This window comes from Lepidochelys kempii, chromosome 14 (assembly GCF_965140285.1).
Source record: "Lepidochelys kempii isolate rLepKem1 chromosome 14, rLepKem1.hap1, whole genome shotgun sequence".
Classification (NCBI taxonomy): domain Eukaryota; kingdom Metazoa; phylum Chordata; order Testudines; family Cheloniidae; genus Lepidochelys; species Lepidochelys kempii.
In genome coordinates, this window is record NC_136393.1 from 18,402,805 (window position 1) to 18,420,332 (window position 17,528).

The following is a 17,528-nucleotide window of genomic DNA, read 5'->3' on the forward strand; positions in this document are numbered from 1 at the left end:
ATGTACAAGAGAAACTGCTTTTGCCTGAGAGGCAAAGGGACCTCTAGGGAAAGAGGACAGGCCACAGCTGAGTGGAACTGTGGCAGGGGATTGTTCCACTGAGCTGAAATATACACACTGGGTGGCTATAAAACTTTGTCCTTCCTTTTTGTTCAGTGACCACTACTCAGCCCCACAAAGTTTGGGGGTGGGGGAGGGAATGGAGGGAATTACTGTGGGGGTTGTGTATGGCCCCTCCAAGTTATCTACACCTGGGCTTGCTAGCATAGGTGGGATCAGGCAGGAAAATTCCCTCTAAGCTGCGTGGCCACACAGCAGGCTATCAAGGGCCGCGCAGCCACAGGGGCCTGGAGAGGACAGAGGTAGGGGGTGGGCGGGGAACAAGTTGGGGCATATAGGGCTGTGGCAGGGAGAAGCGCCTCTCCCCAGGACCAGAGTTGCCATGGTGAAAGAGGGCTGGGGGTAGTCCTCTCTCCCCGCCTCAGCCCTGTGGCAGTCTGTACCCCAAACCCCTCATCCCCTACTAGAGCCCTCACCTCCGCACACCCCAACTCTCTGCCTTAGCCCTGAGCCTCCTCCCACACCCCAAACTTCTCATCCCCAGCCCCACCCCAGAGCCTGCATCCCCAGCCCTGAGCTCCCTCCCCACTTCGAACCCCTCTGCCCCACATCACCTCCATATTGGTGCACATAAAATTCATTCCGCACATGGATGTAAACAATTAGAAGGAACACTGTAGGGCAGACTCGGCTCTTGCTTGTTCCCTTAAAATGCAGTTAAGGAATAAAAGCCGCTGAGAGTACGAAACACAGAATATACCCTGTCAGTGGCGTCCCAGATCTAACTAGCAGCAAGGAATAAAATCTTCTGATTTGTACACTGAGCAAAACACCCGTGCGGAGTCATGCAGGGCTCCCCCCACCACCGCCAGTAAGGGAGCCTCTGCACAGAAGCTGGGAGGGTGCTTCCTGGCACAGGCAGTCAGACGCATGCCAGCTCTGCTCGAGCTAGTGTGCTACAAATAGCAACATGGCTGCTGTGGCATGGGCAGTGGCTTGGGCTAGATGCCTGAGCACAATCCCACCCCACCCCACCCCCTGGGGACATACTCGGGCAAGTAACTAGCAGAGCTAGTGTGGGTCTGCCTACGCATGCAGGAAGCAAGCTACATGTAGACATACCTAAGTGCGCAACAGGAAACTGCTGAGGCACAAACCAGAACTGAATCTAGCTCCCTCTCCAATAGCAGGGACACTAACAGGAGAGGAAACTGGACGGTGTCAGTACTGTGAGAAGCAGCGACTCCAACACACACAGGTTGCACAGCCGGTGAGTGAGAAAGTGCCGTATTTCACAGCCACTTTTCAGAGTCAAGCCATGCTTTCCAGACATCATGCAGAGCCTGCTGTGGAATTTATTGGGTGGTAAGTAGTTGGGGCTTTATGTCCATGGACAAAAGCCCCTGCCAGCATGTTACTTAGTCTTTGCAAACATCATTTTACCAGGGCCTTATGAGGAGGGCAGGGCACGCACTAGATTAGTTTCCTCTGCCCTGGACTCCTGACTGATGGGAGACAGAGCTGAGGATGTGTCGTTAGGAGATGGAAAAGGCATCAGCTGATTCACTCTCGGGTTCCACTCTACGGGAGGAATAGACAAACCTTTTACTCAAGGTCTACGGCAGAGTCTGAAATGGAACCAAGCAGTCTACTGGGTGAGGGCTATCATGGGATAGGACATCTCTGGCTCACAGACTGGAGTGCTATATTCAGCAGTCTCGTAAAAGTCACTCAGGGATTCACCAGTCTCGGTGGGTTCTGAACGTATGTTAAATGTTTATGACAATGACAAAAAGAACGGCTCCAGAGGATCAGGTATTAATCCAAATGCAACTGGCACAGAAAGCAGAACCAATTCCAAGCCAGTCCCCATCTCCACAAGGCACTGCAGTTAAACTAACCCCCTGCACACTGCTGGCTGCGGAAGCAGTCACATGCTGCCAAAGGGGTGCTAGGAGTCCTTGCTGTGCAGTTTGGGAAGGGAGGAAAAGAGTAATGCTCTGCCCTTGAGTCGTCAGGTCTGGAAAGCAGCAGGGCCGCTGCATCATTCCCCATCGTCAATGAAGGGGCAGAAGGCCCCTGAAAAGGACAATCTGAACAGTGCAGGACACTTGAGAATGACATGGGGATTAATTCCGCTACCACATTTTCTGTAACCGGTGCAAACGATTGACAGTAGTAAGATGTGTCCGTGAGAACGGGGAGAGGGAGCTGGCTGCCAAGAAAAACTGGGATCCAAATTAAAAAGCAGGTTATGCAGGCAGAAGCATCCCAACAGGTTGAACCACCACACCCAGAGAGTTATCCCTTCTGGGGACACCTCTGGTGAGCATCATAAGAATGGCCATAGTGGGTCAGACCAATGGTCCATCTAGCCCAGTATCCTGTCTTCTGATAGTGGCCAATGCCAGGTGCTTCAGAGGGAATGAACAGAACAGGAATCATCAAGTGATCCGTCCCATTGGGATTTGTGTGATGTTGCCCCCAGTGGGGATCCATGGAGTCCAAAGGGATACCTGTCATTACCCGCTAAGGTGGCTCAAGTGATAGAGGCCTGAGGTTTGAGAGCAGAAGCACCAGGGTTCTAGTCCCGGTTCCCTCCACTTGTGACATATTCAAGACAGCGGTAGTGTAACAGTGACAGACCCTGGTCATCGGCGGGCCGGATCGAACCTGGAACTCTGGAGCGAAACGCATGAGTCTCTACTGTATGAGCTAAAAGACACATGGCTTTTAGCTAAAGCTGCAGAGCAGACTCATTAATCTCTCTCGCAGTGGTCTCGGTGCCACTAGATGGGACAGAACACCATATCTAGAAGGTGTGTGGGTTACACTAGCATCTGCAACTCCCAGCTGTGTTAGAGATGCACAAAACCAGCATGAAGGGATGTGCCTTGCTTACATAAAACTATGGGAAGATGCCTCCCAGCTCACCACTCTCTGAAAAGGTTTATGGTCATTTCAAACAATACTCCACTCGACAGTGGGAAGAGAGAGTACCCCGTGCTAGCCCACAATCTCTGAGCATGGGGCAACTCATTAGGAGAGCAGGGGAGATTATGAAGGGCAGGAGGAAAGTGCCAATGGCAATAAGAAATTAGATATGAAACTAACCAGAGTGTGGCATCAGGAACTCAAATGCCACATGTTACAACTCCGAGAGAGCCAGCATTTCCCATCCACTCCCCAGTCCCATTAAAGGTCTTCCCTCCCCCCGAGCTGTAGTCTATGGCCTCAGTGCGTCCTGCTGTTCCCCAGCATATATGCATCCTCTGTCGGGAGGCGAAAGTCAGGAGCCAGATGTCCTCTTTGACACCTGGGCAGGAAACCGTGGCCCTAGGAGAAGCAACCTGAGACGGCAGCCAAGCGAGCGGGTTCTAACCCCCAGCTGGGGTATCAGGCTACATGCAGCCAAAGGCTATTGCAGGGGAAGGAGCCTGTTGCGTGCAGCATGGTAATGAAGCCTCTCGAACTGCAGGGCCATTTTCTTATATTGGAAACACATGTTCTTTGGAGAGAGAGGGGAGAGGGAGGGAGGAAGAGGCGGGGGGGGGGGGGGGGGGAGGAAGCAGAGAATCAGACTTCCATGCAAACACTGCTACCCTGGGAGCAACCGGGTGAGAGAAACCAGAACATGCCATTAGAGAGGCACAGGCAGAGGGATGAACGCCTAACATGTCAGTGCCCTCCCCCACACACACGACGGCCACACACAGAATGACGGCGCTTTCCCAGGGATGGGGGAGCGGGCTGTGGAATGGGTCATTTGCTCCACCTCAAGAGTTGCATTAGCAAACTCCTGCTGCTGGATGCACGGCCAGGTCAGTGGCACAGCCATAGTGCTAAGGGTTCAAGGGATGCACGTGGTCACCCCTTCTAAAGCTCCAATGCTCCTTGCACACAAGCAGAGGGCTCAGAGCCTCCTTTTCTTCCTCTGCTGAAGAGTGGGATTTGCAAGGTCACCAGACCTAGAGTCTTCTCTAGAAAAGGTCTGATCATCCCGAGGCAGACAACTCCATTGGCTCCCTCTGCCCCTAACAGAAGGCTACAACAGACAAAGACTCCAGGCTCACGGCCCAATCAGACAATCCAAGGACCCCAGGGTCTTTGCAAACTGCATGTATGCAACCACCTCTGCTCTATGCTAAGGTATGTGCAGGGCCGTTTACATTGACAAGGAATTTGCTCTCTAAAGCCAATGGAGAAGGGCACTCTAAGGTCTTGTCTACATGGGAAAGTTTCGTCAGTTACACAAGTATAGTTATACCTGTCTAACTTTCCACGCCGGGACAATTATTCTAGTCGAAGAGTGCCTTTTTTTTTTTTGGTTGAGTTGAAGCCCCTTCCCAAGTGACATATGTGAAACCAAAACAAGTCACTCATATCCAAACAAGAGTGTCCACACAGGGGGTTAGACTAGTATAACTATATAGGTTTAACTTCATACCTTGTTTATACAGAAGACAAGGCCAGATCTCGAGTGAAGAAAATGCCACAAACCAAATGAAAATTCTAGGTCCCGACACTTGGACACTTGCTTTTTAAAGGTGCCAAGGACAGAAATGAGGCTACATATGAAATAGGCCATGATCACTTCCAGGCTAAAAGCTCTATTTCTAAATACCCCCTTCAGGCTCAGTACCAACTTGATCCATCTGCTCTATACTGCTCGGACAACTGGATCCTTGCTTAACAAAAACGGATAGCATGGTAGGGAGGCACTTTAAACGTTGGCAAGCACATTACCATCAGATTCTAGCCACTACTCACAAGGACTCTTGGGATGCTACAGACTCCCTGGATTTTGGCTAACTGTTTGATTGGTCCTTGGGGGGGGGAATGAAGGGATACCTGCATATTTGTTCTACCTATGCCTGGCTAGGACTGCTTTGTGTTAATACTAACAGCTATAGATGGGGAAGGAGCTAGCTATAAGCATTAGGAATTATGGCATTGATATGACAGGTTTCAGAGTAACAGCCGTGTTAGTCTGTATTCGCAAAAAGAAAAGGAGGACTTGTGGCACCTTAGAGACTAACCAATTTATTTGAGCATGAGCTTTCGTGAGTTACAGCTTTGAGCTGTAACTCACGAAAGCTCATGCTCAAATAAATTGGCATTGATATGTTACTTGTGTGGGATTGTATATAGAGCACCTAGCAGTCAATGTGTGCATGCTTCAACGTACAGGAAGTGACCAGAACCTGGCTAAACAGGATGTAGTATCTGCACTAAAGATGATTGATTGGAAAAAGTTATTGTAAGGTCACACAAACCAGAGTGATTTTGAATTTCTTAGCAACTTCTGGGGAAGACTAAAGACAGAAACAGCTTGCACCAGAGAGACAAGTAGGTTCAATCTTGATCATAACCCCACCCCCATAAACACATATACACGCCATCCTCAGTAGGAAAGATCATTCTCCCAAGGAGGCGGGTACATACGCATGGCCGGTGGCTGGGATGAAGTATATACAGCAGTGCACCCTGGTGTCTGGGATCCGCCTCTTCCGGTTAACATTGAGCTCCTCCTGCAAGTACTTCTCGTACTGGTCATTGATGAACTTCATGATGGGCTGCCAGCTATGCAGAAAGACACACACACAGGTGAGACAGGACTCATGCAGGGACTCTAAAACCACCCACAGGCTACCCTCTGGACTGGATTCTAAAAGGGGGAGTCATTGGGAGTGGATGGTGCTTAGCATCTTGCAGAATTGGGCCCCCAAGTAAAAACACAGGAACGTTTCATACCACAGCTGCAGGCAGCTAAGTAAAGAATCCCCCAAGTCCTGTGTGAATGGCAAATCTTGTTTTATCACCTTTCTAAAGCCAAGTTTTCTGGGAACCCTCCCAGTCCTGGCACTCAACAAGGGGAACAACTAGGATGTATGGCCGCAGGAGAGCTCAGCTTCTTGGCTGTGAGCTCTGCCTCTAGCACTAGGAGGCAGTGCAGAGCCTGCAACCACTTCACGTGGATAACTGGGCTCCACCATCCAAATGCGAGACTCTCACAATGGTAAGCAGGCTTTGTAAGTGTTAGCACCCACAGTAGCCCCTTTACTGCCGCAGTAATGGGCATCCTGTGACCAACTAGGCTCTGACCCATTTCAGAACAGAAATATTAGTGAACAGCACCAGGAGTGTCAAATAAGCCCTGGAAAGCCTGGCCGCTTAGCCCTGCCATCTTCTTGCTCTTCCCCATCCACCCCAGGATCCCAGCCATAACCCTTCACCAGGAGTCACTTCTGAGAAAGGCAGCAGAGCAGTTAGCCATTGACTGCCCGGACTGTGGGAGACCTGCAGTGCCCCAGAAAGCTTAACAGACCTTGTAGTGCTTTCCTAGACATTGTATTTAGAGAGAGGTTGGGGGGCAGGGGAGTGGGCTTTAAAAAAAAAAAAAAGAAACGTGCTTGTGTGCCCTTCCCCACAGACACTGGTCACTCAAATTTGTCTGTATGCTTCCAGTGTTATCCTCATCCCCACATAACCACATAGCGTGTGGGTGCATGGGTGTGTGTGTGTGTGGGGGGGGAAATGTACAGATATTTTAGCACTCACACATCCCCACAAGTGGGAAACATGGATGTTCAGAGGCGGTGGCTGCCCCAAGGACTTTCCCCACAGCTGCTAACTCTCCAGCAGACGCAGAAAGGGCTAGGTGATCAGTTGTGTTAGCATGACGGGGATGCTGGGGCTGAGGAGACGGGTGGCCTCCTTAGCAGTGGCAGTAAGGTGCTCTTTAACAGCTGCTGATGGAACTGCCTGGCCATTTCCCGGGAAATCTAGGGCAGAGTCTGGCCTTTGGCCTGCTGAGAGCAGTGCAACATAGCGCTGTGCCCCAGGGCCCTGAGACATCTGGGGGTGCAGAAGGATTGTAACTAACCACCAGTGGGTCATAGCTGTCCCCATGCCATCTCCACACCATTTGTCCAGGTTCTTTGCCCAAAGAGCAGGATTCCTCGGCCTTTTTTGGCACCTGCCCTGTCCATGAAGCGACACTCTGGGGGGGTTGGGCTCCACCCCCTGGCAGAGAGAATGCTGACTAACCCCAGCCCTTTGCACTGGAGCCTGCTGGGGAAGGAAGCTGGCAGGATTATCTGGTTTCCCTTTGCAGCTCACCAGCCCAGCTGTTCAGCATCTCCAGCCTCCCTCCCCGCCCCTCAACAACCAAGCTGGGCAGAATGAGAGCCACAAGGGATCCGCATCTTTGCAATGCGCCCCGGCCCATTCCATGCCCCAGGCCAAAGGAAGGGTGGTGTAAAGTGAGCCCCCACCCTCATAGGTGGTCTGCATGACAGAAGGCCTATGCCAGCACAGCCCGGGGCCATTTGGCTGCAGTGTTCCCTTCTCCCGGCTCCTCACCAGTTCTCATTGTTGATGTGGTCTCCAAACCCTGGGGTGTCGATGACAGTCAGCTTCATACGGACACCTTTCTCCTCAATATCTGAAACAGAAATGTGCAAGGGATGGTATAGGCAGCAAGCAGAGACAGGCCCAGCGTGCAGCCTTGCCCTACTACCAGAGATCTCTCCAAGCGGCTGCTCTCTTGGTACCTGCAGCCCTCCAAAGATACAGCATCCTATTACATCACTAGCATTTCAACTGCATTATAAAGAAGACACTATGCAGCTCGGCTCTCTCAATAGACCATATAACTCCTCCCCCTGCGAAGCATGATACACAACCAGCACTTTCAACTTATTGCGTTCTGGCATAAAGAGGTCTAGGCTGGTGGATACAGAGAAGATGCTCTGGCTTCTCTTGGCCTAGGAGGCACCCCCAGAGCTCTGTCACCCCGCAAGGTGCATGTATGCCCAAGAGACTCACCATGAGTGATCGACTTTATTTCAATGGTTTTGGGAATGCGCTCTTCAGAAGCTGGCTGAACGGATTTCCGGCTGACTTTGGATTTGAAGAGGGTGTTGATTAACGTGGACTTCCCCAAGCCACTCTGACCTGGAGGACAGGGAGAGTCAGAATCAGAGTTAGAATTGTCTCCATTTCACCTTTATGGGAATTCCCCGTCCCCACCATGCATCAAGAACACATTCTGCTAACTAGGGTGGGGCCAACTCCGCAGGCAGCGGCTTTGCACATACCTACAGTTTCTTTGCAGAATTTAACAGTATTTCCCAGACCCTCTGGGATATTTCTTCACACAAGCAGATGGCTACATATTGGCTTGGGTACACATGTGTTGGAGCAAACGTTTCAGACCGGCTCATGCTTTGTGCCCCCTGCTGGCTGACATAGCAAAGTGGGTCCTATAGCTTATTCAACCCAGGTCTGTTCTCCTGCTCATGCCGCACGTTAGTCAAGTGACCTCAGCACGTGGGTGTGGATCACTGGAACTGCAGCTCCGTCTTTGAAAGTGAAAGCATCCTTGGTAATGAGGCAACACACTCAGTGGAAACAGCTTCCTCCTGCAATCAATACGGTTCTCTGCCCCCTGTCCCTGTTCAGGGTGGAACACAAAACCCGTGTGTTTGAAGACATTGCCCGGAGATGTGGGATGGAAAGAGCAGGGATCTGGCACCCCATAGAGTGAAGTCAGACAAGAGACTCCAGTATGGAACAAGATCTCACTTGGTTGAAGACGTGCTAGACAGAAAACACAGCCCATTTGGGCACAACTAGACAAATTCATTGGGGAGCATGTGAATAGCTAGTTTGTCAGTTTGCTGAACAGCAGCAGCTCACACGACCAGTAAGGGCAGAGATACACACAGCACAGAAGGGCTAATGTTTACAGAACCCCTTTATTAACCTTAACTGAGCCAACACAGAGGCCACACAGTCATCTTGAATTATTTATCTGCCCCCTGTAAGGCTGCAATAACCATTTCCCTCCTTAACAAGAGGATGGGAAGCAGACAAGCTCTCCCTCCGCCATGACCCCTTCAATAAAGATTTTCTTAAAGGGACTTACAGATTGAAATGGCCCACAGGAGGGCTCACTTACAGGCTTCCTTCACTGTCTGTCCCACATGAATCCCATTCCTTGCAAGGCTCCTTCTACCTTTATCTCAGCCGATATTAAAGAGGACACTCTAAACTGTATCTTATGTTTTTGATCATCCACCATGACAGACAGCTTCCCCCAAGCTCTTCAATATATCCTGCACGGGATAGATACGAATGATCCAGGACTAGGCTAAAAACAAAACTCGATGGTTTATGGCTGAGATCACAAAGGGGAATAAATTAGGTCTGGGGATAGATTGGTTCTTTCAGCTAAACTAACGAAGCATCGGCTCTGGCCCCAGAAATCAGTCACGTTTAACAGGACCAGAGGTTCTCTTAAGGGTCAGATTTGGGCAGCGCATGGCAGCTTGGGCTAAATCCATCTCTGTTGGTTAGATCAATGTTCCAGGAAAAATAGCACAATGATAGTGCTAGAAAATTCCTACGAAAAATACTGTCAGACAGGCTTCAGCTACCGAGCAGAGCCACTCGCTTGCTAACTAAATTTGCAAAAGCACTTCAGAGTAAGCTTAGTCCCAGCCCCTGCCCCACACCCAACCTCCACCTCCATGCCCACCCTTCTAGGACCGAGAAGATCAAAATACCCCCTTCCCCATCTCCCCAAGCATCCAGAAAACTCATAGGTCCCAAAAGCTTCTGCACTGGTTTGCTCTCCCATAGTCTCTCCCCACCTGCTTTTAGCAGTGCCAACAGGAGGAAGTCTTGTTTTTGTCAGTAGGCAGAGAAGCTATGGGTGCAAAAGAAACACAGGGCAAATTCAGTTCAAGTGTTTTGCCCTTTGCAGAGAGTTTCATCAAGCAACAGAAGTGTAAACGCCTGAAGTGTAAACAAAATAGGCTAATCTAGGTATTCTATTTGTGATCTTGTTAGTTTTTCCCATATAATTCTAATTAAGATGTGATACATTGTTGCAACCTGTGCTAGTCTGTTCCTGCATCTAACGCTGTTTAATTAGCTGGAGTGAAAAACACTAGAGAAGAGCAGCTCCTGGGAGCGGGTAGCAGAGACGGAGGTTGGAATGCGAAGCTTTTTGGCCATCTCTGGTCAGTACATACTATGCGGATTTTGTTCAGGAAAGTAGTTACTTTGCAACTTCTCAATATCTCAGAATAAGGAGCCATTTTTTACATAGTCCTTTTCCTGGCTGTAACCACATCTTAGCGGCAGGGATTAGGGGACTAAAGTAGTTCTGGGAAATCCAGACTGACCCACAAGTTAAACACTTCCAGGAATCTGATTGAAGCTCTCAACAATATTGTTGAGGACATTAGTAGTGCTCATGGTGGCAAAGGTCTCCAGAGAGATTTGCTCTACAGAAAGGATGGTCCTGTGTTGAGTGCACTAGACTGGGTCACAGAACACCTGGGTTCAACTGCCAGCACCACCACAGGCTTCCTGTGTAATTCTGGGCAAGTCACTTAACTTCACTGCCCCTTGCTTCCCCAACTGTAAAACGAGGATAATAGTACCTGTCTTTGCAAGTGCTCAAATGCCAGAGTGGGGGGCCATATTATACCTAGATAAATGTCTGGGCAATACAGTGGGGTGTTGTCTGGCTCTTTGTGGGGCTGCCCAGCTGACCACTAATGAAGAAAGGCAGAGGACGGGACCAAGAAAGAGCTGACTGGAAAGAACGTGTCCAGGGAAGGCGTGCTTCTCTACAGCTCCTGTAAGCAAGTTGCCTGGGAAGTTGCTTTCCAATAGAGGTTCATTGGGTGCTCTGCACTGCCACATGACTAGGCTAACCCTGAGGATCCCACTCAGCTGCATTCAAATGGACTCCACAGAGCGCATGCTTTAGACTAAGCCCATCAGGAAGAAGGACTGAAACTGCTTGGCTACTCCTCATTTCTCCCTTCTGTCTGCCTGAACCAGAGACCTGTGGATGACTTCCAGACAGTTTTAGGAACATGGCAAGACTCCCAGATTCAGCAAGAGCGAGCGAGAGAGAGAGAGAGACAGACAGACAGACACACACACAACCCCCAAGTAATACTGCAGTTCTGTGGGAGCCCTGAAATAAGCAGCTGCCCCATCCCCTTGCCCTTATCTGTACAGATTCAGGAAGCCTGTTGTCTCCCAACTTGGCATGGTATTTAGTCAGGCAGGAGAGAGTGAGGGGATAATGGGAGATCCCATCCTGGGGCCTCAGACTTAGACCTGTAGGGCTAGAAGGGACTTTGAGAAGCCATCTAGTCCAGCCCCCTGTCCTAAGGCAGGACCAGGTAATCCTATCCCATCTCCGACAGGTGGTTGTCCAACCTGTCCTTATAAAGCTCGGTGATCCATCGCAAGGGTCACCCTCCCATTCACATGCACTGAGCACCCCTCGCCCGCTCTGTTGCATACCCTGTGTTTTCCTGTGATAGGCAGAGAGTTTCAGCACTTGTTTAGGCTGCCACGAATTCCCTGGCCTGTGAACACTCAGCCAGGAGCTTGCCAAGGAAAGAACAGAGTTTTCCAGCCACTGTGAGGTATGGGCTTCCACACCATACACAGCATTCTGCAAAGGCAAGTCCAGGCCCCTCTTAAAAGTCTCCCATCACCACCAGAACTGCAGAAGGAAGAGGTGCCTTCCCACTGCAGCCTGCCCTTGGATGGCAAGAGGAGAGTTGTGGCTCCTGGGCATCACAAAGCAACACCCCTAAGCTGTGAACTCAGGGTATCCCAGGACAGGGCAGAAGCAAGTCCAGCCCTGCCAGGGGCCTAGGGTCTCAGTTCATGCAACTTTGGATCTCATGAAGAATCTTGATCTTTGGGGGACAGAAAGTCAGCTGAAATTGCAGCTGATTTGGGGAGAAGCTATTGTAACCCGCAAAGCTGGCCCAGGCTCACCGGTCTCAGTGACTCTGACCCAAGTTCCGGGTTTGTTGTGAGCCAGGCCTGGTTTTGGGCTCGCTGCACAGCTCCAGGGTAACCAGCAAGGAGGCGCCGGCTGTCCAGGTACAGGAAAGGGATGAGGGCAGAGAGAGCAAGAGAGCTACATGCCAGGGGGCTGGAAAGCCAGGTGCAGAATCAGGCTCCCAGGGGAGCGGATGTCAGAGGAAATGGACAGTGCCAGCACACACGGCAGGTTAGGCCAAAACTACTCCAGTCGTCTTTGACCCCCCAGACTTTCTTTCTGTACTTTGCCAGCCCAGGATAAACAGTGCTTGGCACCCTCCACCATCGGGGAGAGCAAACATTGTTCCACTCCATACCCAGCAGCAGGAGGCACTGAGGGAGAGAGGAAAAAAAAAACAAAACACATGTCAGAGGCCTTGTGCTCCAAGCAGACTCGGTGTTGTGGTCTCTTCCCCTTGCACCCTGCCACGGGTCGGTCACCTGAGAAACTGCTTACCTACAGCTGACTGGCCAAGTCCTGCTTACAGTTGCTCAAGAGGAACTGAGGACAAGCTGCTTTGAAAGCCCTTATTCCTGGGGATTATGCAGGAGTCAAGTGTAGGGTGATCATATTTCCTAACTGAAAACATTGGGTGTAGCTGTGGGGGGCTGGCCCGAGCCCTGCCCGGCATTGCCCCCCACCCGAGCTGCCATCAGGGGCATCATGACTTTTTTGGCAAAACTGGGCATTTCTCCCGTTTGCTCTTACCTGAACATTCCTCTGCACTTCCCCTAGGGCAAAAGCAAATGGGAGAAATGCCCAGTTTTGCCAGGACAGAGTTTCAAAAGGGGGTCTGTCCTGGCCAAAACGGGACATATGCTCGCCCCAGTCAAATGGGTTCCGACTTCCAGATCCCAGGTGGAGTTTCACAGGTCCAGGCAAACCACCTTGAACTTTGCAAGCTGAGCAGCTTAGATCTGGGTACCACTGCAAAGCACGGAGCATCGATGACAGTTTTACAGGCAGTGCAGGGAGCACAGATAGCACTAGCTCTGCTCATTTCTTTTATAGACAGATGCTTCTTCAAAGGTTGCTCTTCTGTAAAGCCTCCCCCTTAATAACCAAACCTATAGATCCACGTGCTCAGATTTCAATTGCTATCTGCTGAGGCAGACAGTTTTAACCTGAGGCAAGTTTCGTAAACCTCTTAAATTAGAGGCTTATAAAAGGGAAACTTAGATAGCCACAGCAGTAAAACTTCAGCTAGAGCAGCAGTAAGGAAACCTGTGGCCTCCAAGTGAGGGCAGGTGGGTTGTGGTGGTGGGGATTGCCGGAGACCGAAGGAAGACTCTAGGTTCCTTGTCCTTTATCCACTGCAGCCTCAAAGGGATAACAAGAGCTCAAGAACGTCTATCGGTGTATCGGGTTTTGGCACCAAGCTCACCATTCACAAGGGAAGAGGGAAAAGCAAAGCTCCTCCCCATTCCCACATACCACAAGCACCAGGGATGCTATAATCCCAGTGTACATTGCACCAGGGTAAGCTTTTATATGCTGCAGGCCACTCAGACTGGCAAATGGTCCAGCCAGAGGAGCCTCAAAATGAGGCCAGCCCCATTGGGGTCCTTTAATTACATCAGCAAATCTTCGGTGTTATTTCCTCCCCTGCTTATAAAGCTGCTGCACCCCCAGTCCAGCTCTGAGGGCCAAGCGGTTTGTGCCTCACCCAAGCAGCAATGGAAAGGCAACCAGGACGCAAAGCGACAGCCCCTCCTCTTCATCATAACACATCGAGAATTCAGCTGCAGAGGAGTAGACACCTGGGGCCACGCTGTGCCATGCTGCACAGGCCCTGCTTACACCACAGCAACTACCCTGATAATGGTGTGCGTTTCCAACCCACCTGCTGCACACCCCTCTTCATCTCCAGCCTCGTACACCCCACCTGTAAACTGCACTCCTCCCCGTCCCCAGGCCTTTCAGGAAAAGAGCCCTGCTCTGAGGCCTTGTTTCACAAGAGCACCATCTCACACAGCGCCTGGTATCCCCAGGTAAATGCAGCAGATCTGGGGAAACTGTCCGTACAGCTTGGGCAGAATCATTGCTTACTTCTTGTTTATCTGTAGTACAGTAAAACCTAGAGGCCCCAATCGAAAACCATGCCCCATTATGCTAGGAGCTGTACATACTCACAGGAAGAGGTTGAAATCATGCAGTTACTACCGGCCTCCCACTTATACCATCAAACCACTGCACTGGGGACAAAACAGGAAGAGAGAGGAGAAAGACTCCTTGGTCCATGGCCCAAGCGGGGGCACTGAGGTCTGGCTGTGGGGAGCCCCCACTAGATTTAAGGGCGCACAAACTCTTAAATGCTAAACGATGTGCCTGGCAACACTGATCCCAACCAACTCTCTGCTTTAACAACCGATAGCAAGCCAGGCCCCTTAAAGTAGAAGGGAGTTTGCTGACTCTGAATGCAAGAATCCCAGCATTAAATCTTGGAAGCTGCTCCTATAGAAGCTACAGGGAGAATAATCTTGTCAAGGAGCTATAAAATAAACAGCTTGTCCTCCACCAAGCACAGCACAGCCGGCGTCTCCTGGGAGAGCAGCGTCTGACGGGAACTCACCGACTACCATGATATTGAACTCAAATCCCTGCTTCATGGCTTTCCTTCTCATCTGCTCGAGGATGGCGTCGATCCCGACGTAGCTGAAGTCGGGAGCTGGCTTTTCGGGCCGTGGCGGTGCTGCCTGCTTGAGGCCAGCATCTCTGGGGGCGTCCGTCATGCTTGGCGTGTAACTGGGAACTGCCTCTGGACCTGTGGAAGTGAAGGAAGAGCAGTGAGGAACTCTGGGAAGTAAATGCTGAGTGCAGAGCAACGGGAGAGGATGGCAACAAACACCTTCTTGCCCTTTAGCTTGGAAGCTGAGAGACACCCTGAGCATGAGTGCCAATGACTAACCTAGCCAAGCAAGTGAAGGGGACAGATGGGTTAAAAATGGATAATGCATCACAGACGGTGCTTCCTTGGAGTGCAGTTAGCTTGGTTTACCATTCACTGCACCCAACTATGGGTCTAAGAACATTACAAAGCTTATTTAAAGCAATTTAAAATGGAATATTAGGTTGTCCAACAAGGCCCATACCAGAGACCCCTCCTGCAATATCTTCCCAACCCCCATCCATCCCCCTCTGATACCCATTCACAAGAGCTGCCTGGTAGAACAGGCTGCCCTTGCGTCATATCCCAAAGATCATCAGAAATCTGATGATGCAAATCAATCACAGCAAGGAGGGAGGCGAATTCCAGAGCCAAGGAACCTTCCTGTAAGTGTCGTAGTCAGAATATTTAATCAGACTGATGAAGTCTTAGTGAGATGAGATCTCAGCACAGACCCTGCTACTAAGGGCCTGTCTACATGGGGAAATTTACCGACTCAGCCTAGTGGTAGTATTATACCGCACTTACAGTTTTGCTTCAGCTGCTTCCAAAGGACAAAAGCTAGGCTGAAAAGAGGCCACTCTAAATCCTGAAAGAGTGTTCACACAAAGTGGGGTGGGGGTGTTGGTTTATACTGCATAGTTGCAGAGATAATTATACTGGTGTAGTTCTGCTGGTAAATTTCCCTGTGTAGACAACCCCCTACTTGATGTTCATAAATGGGACAGTATTGCCTGGTTTGAGAGACCGTTGTTGGGTTTGTGGATTAGCAGAGGGAGAATTAGTAAAGTTCCATTGTATTGTCACTATTACGAGTCTGTGGAGGCGGGGGGAGGAAGTGGCGTGTGGGTATCAAAAGATTCAATTACTTGGTTTAGAAAGAAAAAAAAGTGCCTTGTAACCAGCCACTCCCACACCCACATGTTAACAGAGCTGCAGGTTCATGCTACCTGTAAGGAAACACTGCAACTGTAAGCTGCTAAAGGGCAATTACAAAATGCACAAGTGTAAACCTTGATTGTGCCCCACTTTGTTTGGAAGTGGCTTGATCAGGGAAACCCTGTAAATTAAAAGGGGGGAATATCTAAACTGCATCTCCAACCCACACGTGACAACTCTGCTCTGTGGGTCAGTGTGTTATTTCTGGGGCTCCCGAACTAAAGTAGCTCATGAATTCATCCTTTCCAGAAGGAACCAGGGCCTGCAATGACAGCCAAAGTTGTTCAGTTTTTAGAGAAAAACTCCAGTAGAAGCCAAAAAGCTGCCACCTTATAGGATGTTCAACCCCCTCTCCACCAGCCTGGGTCTTGGGAGCTGCAGCCTAGTTCAGCGTTTCTCAAACGCAGCCACCAGGGATTTTTCTTGTGGCCACAGCCTCCTGGGCAGTGATTGGGGGGAGCGGGGGGTGGGGGGTGGGTGGGCAGAGCAGCAGTGAGCGGACCCTGCCCTCCTCTGGAGACACACAAGCTGGAGGAGCAGGCAGCCAGTGAGTTCCCCACCTTCCTGGAGTAGTGGGGGTTGGGCTTCAGCTCTGGGGTGGCAGGCTCCACCCCCAGGCTCTGGCCCCGAGCTCACCCCCCTTATCCCCTGGCCCCGCTGCCTCCCCCAGTGCCCCATCGCCTCTGGCCCCCATTGCCTCTGTACCCAGGGCTTAATTTGTCCCCGGGGTTGCTGGGGATGAGTAAGTCTGCTGTGAAAATGATATTTGTATGTTTGTTAATATCACTTTTCACAGTACACTTAGTAGCTAGCAAGTCTTTTAAAAAACAACAACAACAACAAAAAAAAAAGCAAAGGAAACAAGCAAAAAAGACAAGAATGCTCAAAGCACATTATGTGTGTTTCTGTTCTGTTTAGGTCCAGTAAAGAATAGAGACAACTGTACATTAATTTTTATTATTGAGTCTTCAAAAAAAACAACAACCAACCCCTATGTAGATAAATTACAATGATTTGGACATATGTATGTGCATATTTATTCCTAAAGTATTTTAGGGAAAATGGTCAGAGCGGCCACCAGCAAGATTTGGTGGCCACACTCTGAGGCCACCAAAAAATTTGTTGTGAGAACCCCTGGCCTATGTCCAGAGCTTGGTTCTCTATTCTGGAGTAATCAATGTCTTCTGGGAAGTCTCCTAGGCTCTGGACACATTCCCCCCTCACTGCTACTAGGCCTAGCGAGGATGAAATCAGACCCTCTCCTGGCTTGTTTGCCTCACTCCGCTGTTATTTTTGGCCTTTTATGATGTGCTAGGTGCTTCCCCCCCCCTTAAGTCCAAAAACATGTGTGTGTGACTGAGTGAGTGAGTGTGGGTGTGTAAGTTTAGCTGAATTAAAGAAGCCTACATCCAAACAAAGCCACTTTCACATTCACCATCCTCTCTCTGCCAGTGACCTGCAAGAGCTTGTAACCTCTTGTAAGCCAGACAGTCAGTCAGGACTCACATGAATCTGGCACTAGGAAGCATTCACTTCGCCCAAGTAGCACACATTCTATTGCACATACTCAATCCTACATTGCAGAATACAAATTGACAGCACAAATGCATTTAGACCACTTCGAACTTTAAAAACAAAAACAACCACACACACAATCCCGGGCTCTCCAGAACAGAGTTACACACAGATCCAGTAGGGAACACGCCAATTTTTATATGCACAGTAGCGGCATGTTCCTTCAAAGCATAGCTTTGTACCAAAGCCACAAAA

General features: G+C 50.1%; 1 protein-coding gene across 5 annotated transcripts in view; it reads right to left on the reverse strand.

The window, feature by feature from the left end:
• The window catches only part of SEPTIN9 (septin 9), a 260,392-nt gene that overhangs the window by 20,448 nt on the left and 222,416 nt on the right, over positions 1-17,528 (reverse strand). For all 5 annotated transcript variants that reach the window (XM_073312122.2, XM_073312124.2, XM_073312123.2 and 2 more), the window contains 4 exons: positions 14,505-14,696; positions 7,891-8,019; positions 7,426-7,507; positions 5,506-5,643 (listed from right to left, as the gene is read on the reverse strand). In XM_073312122.2, the coding sequence (XP_073168223.1) occupies positions 5,506-5,643; positions 7,426-7,507; positions 7,891-8,019; positions 14,505-14,696 (541 nt within the window). The remainder of the gene's footprint in view (positions 1-5,505; positions 5,644-7,425; positions 7,508-7,890; positions 8,020-14,504; positions 14,697-17,528) is intronic.